This window comes from Lichenostomus cassidix, chromosome 2 (genome assembly GCF_008360975.1).
Source record: "Lichenostomus cassidix isolate B80296 chromosome 2, HeHo_3.0, whole genome shotgun sequence".
NCBI classification, from domain to species: domain Eukaryota; kingdom Metazoa; phylum Chordata; class Aves; order Passeriformes; family Meliphagidae; genus Lichenostomus; species Lichenostomus cassidix.
In genome coordinates, this window is record NC_139482.1 from 84,192,601 (window position 1) to 84,205,866 (window position 13,266).

A 13,266-nucleotide genomic window follows, 5' to 3' on the forward strand; every position below is an offset into this window, starting at 1 on the left:
CCATCTGAACCTGTAAAGACCTTTAGAGTGTGTGTTTAATCATTGAATCACTGACAAACCTTGGCTACTTCAGATAATTTAGATCCACCACCTTTAAAGACTGGTGCTTTTCTTTTGTTTAACAGGCTTTCTTTGGTTTTGCATATATCCATCATGATCTCCTTTAAAGTAATTAAAACTCTGTGGTAATAGGAAATCTTTCAAGTAGCACAATTGTTTTTCCATTTGGGGGATCATTTTAATAATTTAAATTATACTTGATTTATCGTATTAATTTTTTACTCAGAATTATTGCTTAAGTTATGATATGAGTGGAATAGGCTACTGCCATGGAGAAATGGCTCCCTTATTTTCATAAATAAAAATGGGAACTCATGTAACTATGAAAAAAAGAAAAAAAGCTAAAATGCAGACAAAAAGGTTGTTCTCCAGTCAGATGTAATTATTTTTCTGAAAGACATCTCTGCAGCTATGTCAGATATCTTGTATGTATGCAATAATTAGGCTAGAGCAGTGAGTAAGGTGAAAGTTGCATCTTGTACCATTGTGCAACTGCTGCACTCCCATTGCCAGCAACGACAGAACCTGTCCTGTTCCAGAAAAACCTACTGCCTGTGTAGATAAAATTCTCTTAATTTGGTACGACTTGTAGCTTTTTTTAGTTTGTGATTAGCAGCTAAGTTCAGCTATTTGGCAGTCTGAGTGATTATCAGGTGCTCTTTTCAGTTTCTATTTAGTCTTTGTCTAAGCCTTCAGAAGGTATTTGGTGATTGCTTAGTGCAACAAGCACTTTCTAGATGGCTTCTCACTACAAGCAGCAGGGCGATTTCAGCCAGAGAACTTCCCTCAGCGCAGATGTGTTTCAGGGGTTTTGAATACCTAACACAGATAAGAAGACAGGATAGTCTCCTATCTGAACATTATTGATACACATGTGAAGACAACAGGGAACAAGGAACAAAACATTCACTGCAGGAGGAATCATTCTGTAATATACTGTAAACATCTTCTCTGGTGCACATAAATGTATATATATTAATGTGAGTAATCTGTAAGATATGAAAATCCATTTTTGTCTAGCTAAATATTTTTCTGTAGAAATGTGGATAATGCAATCTAAGCATGCTTTAAGGATCATCCTCTTTATCTGTCTTTGAAGACAAAATGAAGTAATTTTAATGTAAGATGCCAGAAGCAGTTATTTGGAGCAGGCAATAGTGAGTGCGACAAGATTACTGAGCAACTATTTTCCCCTCAGACCCTGCAAGAGGGAAAGAAAGAGAAAACACAAACAGCTTAACTCACCAAAAATCAAACCACTGCATTGCCCTCTTAGCCACTGAGTGTTTTGGGATGTAAGAGCAAAGATTACATCAGCACAATAAAAGGTCCCTGCTGTCTACACAATCATAAGCTGTACACTATTCAAAGAAAAACCCCAAAAAAACAAAAACCAAAAACCAAACCAAAACCAACAAAACCAAAGAAAGAAAAAAAGAAACAAAAACAAAACCCAAAAAACCCCCCACAAAAACACCAAAAAACCTGCAGATTTACCCCAGCATCAGAACCAGTGAAAGTTAGAATAGGTAGAGGTGTAGAGTATGGGAAGGCAGAGGAAAGGGTTAAAGGCATTATCGCAGCCATTAGAAGGAAAAGTTGAAGCAATACAAGCACAGTAGACTTCTCTTTTTCCTCCCTCCCCCCCTCCTTTTCTTTCCCCTACTCCTCTCTTCCCAAGCTGGATCAGTGTGTAGGGAGGGCAGTCATCACGCCATCCTGAGCAGCAAGAGCTGACGTTGGACGAAGCTGCCAGGTAGCTGAAAAAAGGCACAGAAGGCAGCTGATACCCACTTTTCAACGGTTTGTGTTTTTTTTTAGTCTGTATCTGGACTTCAAGCAACACAGCGCCTGAGACAGCTCATCTGAACCACACTGTATTGCAATACTCGCTCTTCTCAAAGAAAAAGACTCCACTGAGCAGCAGAATGCTGCCAGTGTCGCAGCTAGGGCTACAATACAGAGCCTTTTTGTAACATTGCAAATTTCTTTCTGTTCATATATTTGAAATACATACATACACTTCTACATCTGTTCTTTCTTTTTTGAGGGTACCTCTGGCTTTTTTGTTTGTTTTTTTTACCCTGATGTGACTTCTTCATCTTGGAATGATGGGGATCTTTCTAGCTTATATTGGATTCATTTTCTTTTCAGTTATGTATATTCAGCAAGGACTTTCTACCCAAGGTAAGATAACTTATTGTCAAATATGTGTGTGTGGTTTGCTATGCTAAAACAGACTGAGAACAGGATGGGGGGGGAAGGAATAAAGGGGAAAATAAGTGAAACAAGCAAAACGTGTAAGAGATGAGGACACTGAACATCAAGTTTACATTATTTGTTTGTACAGACAAAATTGTCTGTAAATAGGAAAAGAAGTGAGAAGTTTTTCCAAAGTAGAAATATAACAGGCTTCCTTTTCTTAAATGCAAAGAGGGAAATAACAGATACCTTGCAGAAGAGTGAAGGGGTGCTGGGGTATGGACATGCATGTGTTTGGGTTGTACATGTTGTTACATAGGTATGTATGCATACAATAAACACCTATCCGTGCATGCATAATTATTGCATTCAGACCGAGTACCGGCTGGCTAAACCTACTGCTTCTCTTAAAATATCGCAGTCTCCTTTCGTGCTGCGTTCCCTTTCCTCTGTTATTATCCTGCAATCCTCAGTCAGACCTTCATTCCTATTCCGTGACTGTATGCATTTCTACCACTCTCCCCCCACCCCAAAAAAACAAAAAAAAAAAAAAAGAAAAAAAAGGGAGAAAAAGACAAAATCGACTTCTTTGAATACCTCCCCCCACCCCCGTCGCCTCCCTCCCTCCCTCTCCGCCGAAAGGCGCGCCTTGCATTCCAAGCAGCCCCGGCGCTGCAGGAGCAGCTTGTTTGGGACCCCGAGGCTGCGGCGGCGCCGTCAGCACCATGGACAGATCTCGCCCGGCCGCCCCCGCTGCCCGCGCCTGCTGCCCCCTCCCACCGCCCCTGCCCGCTGCTCCCTGCTCGCCCTCCCCTGCCGCGGCGGCACCGGGGGGGATACGGGCAGCATTCCCCTCCGTGCAACCCACGCCGCTCACGCTTGTTGACAAGGAAGGGAGAGAAGGAGCAAACCGGAAAAAAAAAAAAAAAAACAACCCAAAACTTACTGGCCCCGAACACACAAAATGCACGGCCCTTTTGGCAGTTTAACTCGGTGACTAGCATGCGCTGGCTGGTGGGGGTGGGGGGTCAGAAGGGACACCGTGGAATATAAAGCTAGCAGCTTTGAAAGTGTCTGTTGCCAGGCACAAATATAAGGGGAAAGAGAAGTAACACTGGTTACCAAATTATCCCACCAATTCCAGGTTGGCTAAGAAGACTGGATAAAGAGAGGGGAAGAGGGGAGGAGACAATGAGCAATATTTCTTTCGCATCACATTTCCTTCACATCATAATATGCTCTAGTCAATCTGTAACAATTCATGACAGAATGTGACATTGCTGAGTCTTTCCAAATTTTCCTCTTCTTGAAACGCAACATTTATTTATTAGATTGTCTGTAGTGCCCCTCACTTGACTATCATGATTCATTATGTTGCACAATTTTAAAATGAGTTATAGGAAAGGATGAGAAGGAAGTAAAGACTGGGACTTAAAGAATTACTGATGTCTTGGACTATGTCTATTAGCATTAGCTTTTAAACCTAGCAGTGGTAAACTGAAATGGGCAGATCCTGTTTGTTGAAGGACTGGGATATAAATATGAAGGTTAGTTGCAGAAAGTGTCTGCTGGAACTGAGAAATAGAAGATGAATTGATTTTTGGTCTGATTATGCAAGCAGAGGTTCTCAGAATCTGAGTAACTAACTCAGGTAAAGCTTTTGAAAAAGACATTTGATAAGTGATGGTAACACTCACCTCAGAAGAGCACCCAGAGGTGCCAGTGCCAACAGCTGCTTCAGCTGGCTGTGGAACATCTAACAATTGACAGGTCTACAGCTCAGATCTATAAAATACAATAAATCAGTCCAATTTTTTTCCTCTCCTAAATTAGTCTTGGACAAAATCCCTCAGTGAGTCTGGTGAAAAACTGCATTCTGCCCAAGGGTATTGGGACCTAATTATGTGGAACTTTTCTAACTCATGGGAGCAAGCAGGGGGATCTGTAGCATTTCCCATGAGCAGAATTGAGTGTAAAGAACGTGGATTTGTGCATAAGGGAGGAAAAACGTACCTGGGTGTGAGAAAAATCAGGGGAGATAATGTGTGGGAAACTGGGAGGGGGGGGGAAGATTCAAAAGACAGGGAATCAGTAAAGAAAACAATTAAGAAATGAAGGGAGGGAAAGAAACAATAAAAAAGGCAACACAAGAAGTGGAGCATAAGCGATCAGTAGGTAGCAGGAGATCCCAACATGTCATGCATTTGTTTTGCAGCAAAATTCACAGAGTTTCCCCGAAATGTCACAGCCACTGAAGGGCAGAACGTGGAGATGTCTTGTGCTTTCCAAAGTGGCTCTACTTCAGTGTACCTCGAAATCCAGTGGTGGTTTCTGCGGGCAGCCGAGGACCAAGAGGCTGGATCTGAGGTGACAGGCACTCAGGTACTGATCTTCTGCCATGGGGTCCATGGGAGAAGGGAGAAGGAGAGAAGTGGAGAGCAGAGGGAAGGAGCAGAGAGAGGTTCTGTATCTCTCCAGGGACTTAATTTTGACTATGAAATAACAGAGGAGGAACCTGCAGAGAAAAATGCCCACCTCAAGGGATGGTGCCTTTGGTGCCTGTCACTTCCATGTTGCAGCTAGGGCTGTTCAAAAAATCACACAGATTTTCCAGTCTATTCTCCCCCACCCCGCATCCCCGCCCCCCTCCCTTTTTTCTTTTTTTTTTTTCTTTTTCACTGTACTATTATTTTTCTCTCTTTCATTTTCTCTTGGAAAGCAGCTGTTCAAAGATCGCTCCTTGTGGGAATTCTGTATTTCCCAAGTGGCAAGATCCTACACGTGCCTTCCCATTTCCAGCTAGCGCAGTCGAGCTGGCAGCGCTAATTCCATACTCAGCTGCCACAGGAGGGCACACGCTTGGAGGGAGGCAGGGGGGAACCAGTGCCCCTCAAGAAGTAAAAAACCAAAATTCAGTCAGCAGTGTGATTTCACCCTTCTGAGAGGGACAGGAGGAACCACTTCCACTTTACACTGCCATCCGGGGACGCTCTTCCCTATGGCCGCTGCTATCTCCTCACCGGGCTCGGCATTCAGCTGCCCCGAAAAGACATCCACTCGAGGAGGGAGGGCGGAGGGTCCGCTGGTCCGCGCCCCTCGGCCACCCGTGCCCGCCGTGTCCGGCTTTCCCCGGCTGTTCCCGGCCGTGCCCGGCTGTCCCCAGCTGTCCCCGGCTGTCCCCGACCCTCCTCGGCTGTGCCGGGCGCGGCCCGCAGGTGGCAGGCGCGGCGCGTTTCTCCGCGGGCTCCGCGGCGGGGCGGGAGCGGGACCCTCGGCAGGGCCCTCAGCGGGGCGGAACCGGACACCCACGGCGGCTCTCCTTTCCCTGCAGGTGGAGCTCCTGCCCGAGCGGGACCTGGACAGCGATGGCACGAAGATCAGCGTAAGTGTCGCCTCAGGGCGCGGGCAGCCCCCGCCGGCCGGGGCTCCCTTCCCCAGTCAGACCCACTCCGCCCGGGACCGCTGAGTGCGTTCCTGCCCCGCATCCCCTCCCCTTCCGGCATCGCAGACTGCAGCTCAGCGGCTGGACTCGATGAGCTTAGAGGTCTTTTCCAACCTAAGTACTCTAATTCTGTGACTGCTTCCTTGACGGCCCTGGCAGAGGGTGTCAGGACAGCCTTGCCCCATGCAGCCCCCAGACCGCTGGCCATGGAGGCATCGACCAGCGTGGCCGAGGCAAAGACCATTGGCAGAACCTGTTTGTACCCTGTGAAGGATTCAGCCTGCACCCATCCTTGTATTTCTTGTTTGCATTTACCCTGGGCAGCTGCCTTAGTACTGGAAAGCAGGTTTGAAGGCTGAAATTTGTCCGTGAAGCTGCACTTTCCTTTAGTGGGCTGTACAAGTGCTTAAATGGGTGTTTTCTCAGACCTATACCCACTGGCAGAAAGCAAGCTCAGAAAGGCTTTGGTCAGAACTTCCCTTTTGGGAGTAATCTCAGTTTTTGGCCACTGAGACTCTATTTTACAAAAGTGAGATTCTGACACCAGTGTTTCCAATCTGCTGCTTGGAGATTAAACCAGAATGTTGTCTCAACAGAATTAAAAGCAGCATTGCTCCATTCCCCCTCCAGCTGTTCCCTGCAGAGAAAGGATGCCTTCCACAGCAGACCCAGGTCATGAGTCAGGCAAAGCCAGAAGGCTGTTGTTTCTGACCTCAGAATAGCTCAGACCCTCCTCCCTCAGCGTCCCAAGAAATGTATGGTGGTGGGATCACGGTGTGGTGCTCACTGCAGTGGAAAGATGCAGATACTTAGCAGATACTGCAGCATGAATATTCCCTTTGAACCCAGAGGGGTTTTCACTTTCTCTGGCACAATCTCTTTGGAAGTGCCTTTTAGCTGCAGTCAAGGCTTTAAGTACAAGCAAAGCTTAAAACAGCAACAAATAAAGGGGAATAATTTCTGTTAAATCCTTTACTCTGCTGATTTTTGATGCCTACAATAAAAACCCAAATAATTACATCAGGTCAAAGTGCAGCTAGGCATAGCTGAAGACCATTTATAAATGAGATACACCGTGTTCAATGTAATACACATATTGTAGCCATACTTATATTTCCTTTGATACTTCTCACAATTGACTAGATGTGAGATTTGTGTCATGGACCACATCTTCAGTTGCATTTGTAGACTACCTTAAAATGAGGCTCATATATGGTCCTTGGATACTATTCCTCTAGACATAGGGCTAGCAGATAATTAATTCCTTATCAATACTCACTCCTTTGAATTACCTGTAGTAATCCATAAGGACTGAGACACAATATAGGCTGTAAAGCTTGTCTCATCTTTGAAGTTACAAATCCCTTTCATTTTGTATAATAATAATTCATGATGGGGTACTTATAGTGTTCCTATAAGCTTGCATAAAACATTTATTTGATATGTATAATAAAAAAGTCAACATTTTGTAGATGTGTAAATCTACTTTTTACAAATGTAGCCTTTTTTTTGAAGACATACACAGCTTCATTATTACTACTTTAAATTGTCATCATTAAGAGAAAACTTTTAAGTGCATTTAGTAAATACTTTTTAAAATGCCAAGTGTGTGCCGAAATACACTATTTCTATCTGTTCTAAATGAGAAATCAGCACAAACTGAAAGCATGCCTATGTGCTGTCTTGCAACAATTTCTAAATTTCAAATGCAAAAGTCAAAACCAATTATGTTTTTCACCAGTGCAACACTGTTAACTTCATAGCTCTTGCATGGGAGCAAATGAAGACACAATATGACCTACGAATCCTCTTTCCATTCATATGAATCTCTTTTAATCCTTTTGCTGAACTTGAATTGTTCAGTAGAGATATATTATTATTGAATATGATTTAAATAACTATCCAGCACTTTCTGTGCAATTAATATTGCATACATTATGCCTGCAAGTATGTAATCCATACTTCCAACTCAGTTTGCCAAGTATAAATTCAGAGCTGGGTACAATACAACAGGCTATAAAGTCCATCCAGTACCTTAAAGCAATGACATATTTGCAAGTATTGCTCTTAAATTAATCAAGAAGGCAGAATAGGTGCCTTGCCAGCACTGGTGACTACAGTAGGCCAAGCTCTCAGAAGCAATGTGTTGTTCAATCATCAATAACAATCACCAGCTTCAATCTAACAGTTCTCTATTTTTGTGATCTGCCATGCATTCATCATCTTGGTGTCTCTTTATTGGCTGTCATTGATATGACACAAAGCAGCCTTTGCATCCATGTTTATGTAACGGTGGAAGTAAACCAGGTTCAGAAGTTCTTCAAAGCTGAAGATTTATATCCCACTGAATACCTTTTAGCTGGCTTCCTGTGGGGCAGTAGATATTAATTCAGATAGAAAGTAATAGAAAATTAATTAAATATAAATTCTCTAAAGTGACGAACTTGCAGAAAGGAATCTGTGTTAACTTTTCCCAATGCATCTTAATACCTATCACACATTTTTGGATGTATAATTTACTCATGTGTGTTTTAATTATCTGAAATGGAAGTATGTTGTGTTGCCCTCAGATAATAGAAATAATTAAAAATAAATCAGGAGTCTTATTTTAGCTGACAACTCTTAAAACGATTCTGAATATGTGCTTCTAATAAGTACACAGATAAATATGACAAAAGAAACAAGCTGACACAAGATGTCTCGTTATCTCTAACAGAAAAAATTACCAAGAATTTAGACACATTTGAAGGAGACAAACTGAATGTAAAAAATATACAGTTTCAATGTACTGAAGAGGACAAGTTAATCTAATAAACTGTTATTAATATAGTTTAAATCTTAGCAAACATCTCCAGCAAAATTTTTAATGCATTAGTTTGGAAAGTGAATTACTTAATAAAGCCAACTAACTGGAAAGGTTTAACCAATAAAATGCACAGATACTAGGTTTACATAAGAAAACTCATTAAGAATGTTCATGATCTTAAGCAATTAATTGGAATGAACATGGTAGTTTGGTTTTTTTGTCAGAGGCTAATTAGATTTCAGAGCAAACCATCTGAGCAGATTTGGTAAAAATGTCAGGCATCCTCATAGATACGATTAGCCATACTCATCCTGGATATGACTCCCCTGCAGTAAGCACAATCACACCATTGAGTAATTTAGCACTATGTCCATAGAGTTGTTCCAAAGAAAGAAGAATTCATTACGTTTTTTCCTTTGTTGTTTTTTTTTTTTTTTTTTTCTGAAAAATTTGCAGACAGTGAAAGTACAAGGGAACGACATCTCCCACAAGCTTCAGATTTCAAAAGTGAGGAAAAAGGATGAAGGCCTGTATGAGTGCCGGGTGACCGATGCCAACTATGGAGACCTTCAGGAATACAAGGCCCAGGCATTTCTCAAAGTCAATGCTAACAGCCACTCTCGGCGAATGCAAGCCTTTGAGGCATCCCCCATGTGGTTGCAAGACATGAAACCTCGTAAAAACATCTCAGCAGCTGTCCCAAGTAGCATCCACAATTCTGCCAATCAGCGTGTGCGTGCCACCTCCAGCCCCGAAGCAGCAGCCAAAATCCCCAAACAAAGTCCACAATCAGGTATGGTAAAGCATTTTGAGCTTTCATTTGATTGCTTACCAGTATGTAAAAGGAGGCTAAATCAACAAGGTAACCAGGAATTGTGACTAGGCAGAGTGTGGTGCTCACTTAGTCCTCCTTCTCTCTGGTTCTATTCTCCCTGCTATCTCTTTACTTCCTAAAATCTGAAGGATAAGTTTCTAAGCAGAAGAAGCAAAAATCCTTAAACTTCTATATGTGGATTTTATCTCTACCAGCTTTACCCACCTAAGGCTAGCTTTCAAATCAAAGCTTAATTTTCCCTGTAGTGTGTGTGGAGAGAGAGGGGCATGTCAGTGAATGACTCATCTCATTTTAAGATGTCTGTGCATGATAAATTAAATAAAACACTCATCCAGATGTGTTTCTTCCTAAGTTATTTTACACCAGTCACCTAACTTATGTCTTCAACATTTATTAAAATCAACCTACTTTTACTGTCAATCCTATTTTAATAAGGAACTTGATTTCTGAGTCTAAGTAGACCTTAGATACACCAGAGAGTTTCTCTGTTGTGTGGGCTTTAGAAATACCATGGGTGTGTCAGAGAATGTGTGTTTGTCATCTTCAGGTTCTTGAAAGAAGAATCAAGGGTTAAAATGGCAATGCCTCCACTGTCTGTTATGTAGAAATTAACACTCTATACATTTTATTGGGGTGATTTTGTTCAGCACTGTATACATAACCTATAATCAATATCAGTCCACATTTTCTACATCGATGTAGTAAAATTCACAGTTATGCAAAGGTACATGAATATACAGGAGGTGCAGTTCTATATGATGGCAATAGAGGGATGGACAGGATAAAAAATGGAGGTGTTATAAATGATTAAATATCCTCTAGAAAACAACCTGTGCAAGTGTAAGGGTTTCTGGGTTACTTCTGTTTACACAGAAGGCCAGTGTCAGGTGAAATCACAACTTACCTTAAAATATGTCATGGAAGCTAATTAGCTCTGATGCATCATTTTTCTGCTAGTGGGTTATTAATTTAAAAACTATGAATACAACAAATTTCATAGCACGCCTATTGTGAAGTCACTTTCAAATTACAGGCAAGAAAGGTTAGAAAGACTTTTTTATAAGGAAAATACCCTTTCTTACAGATTGGAACAATGTGGTTATTCATATAAAAATTCTTATTTAAATTAGATTTAAAAAAAGGTGGTGCACACACTATCACTATTTTACCTCTGTATACATTTTTTAAAAATTTATGTAAAAGTTACATTCAGTTCTCTTCCCCTGAAATGGAGCCACTTTCATTTTTAGGCTCTTCCAAAAAAATGTCTAACCTGTTAGAAGTAAAGAAATATTTCACTTGATTTAAAACCACCATTCTACCATGGCTTTCCTTTCAGATAAATGTATATACTATTTATTTTCCATTGGACTCATACATTTGCAAGCAGCAGACTTTTCCATAACATGGAAACTTTGTCTTCTATTCAGTCCTATGTGAAATTAATTAAAATAGTCAGAGGTTTATGAAATATGTAGCAACAAACTATACTGCATTGCGGCCAAAGTGTGCACTAAACAGCTAATCCACTAAATCATTTTGGATATATAATTGACTCTGTAGTATTGTTTATGTCTTTAGTCCTAGCAATGTCTTGACTGATTACTGGACGTTTGTTATTTGAGAGCTTGTATGCTGTTACATGGAAAGGTCCCTGTAAAAAAAAAAAAAATAGAAAAATAAATCTCTGATTTTTCACTTGAGCAAAGATTAATGCAGATTAAGTACAGACAATCCCAATTATAAATAATTTTAAAATTGAACAGATAAAATATACTTTAGTTTATTAATTTATTTTTTATGACAAAGCACAGACAAAAGCTGCATTCATCAGAGGTGTAGCTAATCTACTGAAGAAATAAAAGTCTACCAGGGAATTCTGTTATGCTTAATTTCAATTTAATGGTCACTTGCTACACAGATTATTGGTGATATTTTTGACATCATATTTTAAACACCAGTTTAACTGTTGAGAAACTAAGTTTGCTTTCCTTTACTTGAGAATATCTTGGCCTGACTCTTCCAGTTTTGATGAGAATTGGATTTTCATTCAATTTTACGGCTGTTCTACACTAATAAAAATACCCCCAGGAGCACAAGGCAATGGGGAGTTTTATATCTACCTAACTTAGAGGAGGAACTTCAGCTGAGGGAGGGGAGGTGTCAGTTGTGAGACCTCAGTGAAAGCAGAAATGAGGTGTCACAGACATTAATAGTCTGTCTTTTTATGATAGAGAATCAACACAGCATTCTTATTTTAGCAAATGAGAAAGTCTTCCCCTCTTTAACGTCATACTAACCATATATATGCATGCACAAGACTACTGTGTGATTATGTTGTATGTAAGCAATGTATCCATCCAGCCTAGAACACAGAAACATGTTTGAATACAAATATATCATGAATAAGTACATATTTGAAAGATGTACAGGTTGTGGTGTTTGCTCATGTTGAATAAAACACTGACTTGAGTGATACCACTTGAAGAAAAAGTATTATTAACCATAGGTAATTATATCAAATATTCTCAAAAATTAGCGATCTGGTAGTTCTTGGCAAACAATAAATTTTGACTGCCATGCTCACAGATTATTGTGAAATACATTTACAACAATGGGAAACATAACACTGTGAAATTATTGGCAGTTGTGTATTCAGCTACTGCTGAGGATCTCAGCTACTAATATATGAAAAATTGACTCTTTCTGAATATTTTGTCCCCAAAACTTGTTTTTGAAAGGTAGAGAGCAAACTCGGCTCCTTCTACCCTGAAGCACACTGCAGAATTTTATTTATTTCTTCACAATGGATATTTACTATGCAGCTCTATAAAAGCAGTTTACAGTCACGACCATTTTAACACATCAGCACTTCCCAACAGAACAGAAATTTGTGCTATTCTCCTACTTTACTGAAAAGTAAGAATACTGTGATCACTGTCAGGGAGCTATATAGCCACGGCTGGCAAATTAAAGTCCTATGATATCAATTCAGTATTTTTGCACTCTTCTGAAAAATATTATGTGAGTGTAAAAAAAAAGAAAAATTATTGTAAGCATAATGGAGATTCAGTGTAGGAAAAAATAGCTAATGAGAACATCTCCCACAGACAGTCTTCATATAATATACTAAGAAGCATTAAATGAATACCTCAAAGTCAAAAAAGTCAGAAAGCAGAAGTCAAAGCCAACACAGTTTGACCCTTTCATTTCATAATTATAGTCTGCAACAAATGAAGTAACCCATTACAGCTTAAGAGGAATCTGAGTAATTTGACAGAGTAATCTGCATATATCCAGAAAATGTCCTAGGTAGGTGATGTGACAGACATTTTTTTCCCCTGCATAATTCGTAACAACCTATCTTAGTCCAAAGGTAAAAGTACAGAGTTATGACAAAGCTTTGTAATTCTAAGCAATGCTGCAATTAAATGGGGTACAAGAGCTAAAATGAATTCAGGTGAAAGGAAGCTAAATAATCTCCTGGCTGCCGTAAATGTCATGGATACAAATCTATTTATTTCATGGATACAAATCTAAACTAATTCTGCTCCCTGCATTCGAGTCACTCAACATTTATGGCAGCAAAGCAGCCGAAGAATTTGTTGTGCTGAGAATCCATGTATCCCCCAAACTCCTCCTGCTTTGCCAATGCTCTGTTAAAGTGCTCAAAGCCATTAGCTGCTTTTCAGACTCAAGATCAGTCTCAGACTACTACAAATGAAGAAGTGACAATTAGGTCAATTTTCTGACTGCTTATATACAGACTGCACAATTCTAGCAACTTTTTGTTCTTTCATGAAGTATTAAATTCAGCAATTAAGCTACCTGCATGCCGAAATTTACTGTGATGATGGCAGAGTTCCAGCAAGTGACTTGAAAAGAAGCTCAAAGGAGAAGATGGTACTTACCTAGACAGAA

The 13,266-nt window shown here is 40.4% G+C and overlaps 1 protein-coding gene across 4 annotated transcripts in view; it reads left to right on the top strand.

Annotated features, from left to right (window-relative positions):
* The first annotated feature begins 1,694 nt into the window (after positions 1–1,694).
* Positions 1,695–13,266, top strand: part of VSTM2A (V-set and transmembrane domain containing 2A) — a 43,746-nt gene continuing 32,174 nt past the window's right edge. The window contains exons 1-4 of one of the 4 annotated variants that reach the window (XM_085052232.1): positions 1,695–2,247; positions 4,478–4,644; positions 5,594–5,644; positions 8,967–9,303. In XM_085052232.1, coding sequence (XP_084908358.1) covers positions 2,169–2,247; positions 4,478–4,644; positions 5,594–5,644; positions 8,967–9,303 — 634 coding nt within the window. In that variant the 5' untranslated portion in view covers positions 1,695–2,168. The remainder of the gene's footprint in view (positions 2,248–4,477; positions 4,645–5,593; positions 5,645–8,966; positions 9,304–13,266) is intronic. The other 3 variants (XM_085052231.1, XM_085052230.1, XM_085052229.1) reach the window with 3 other exon arrangements.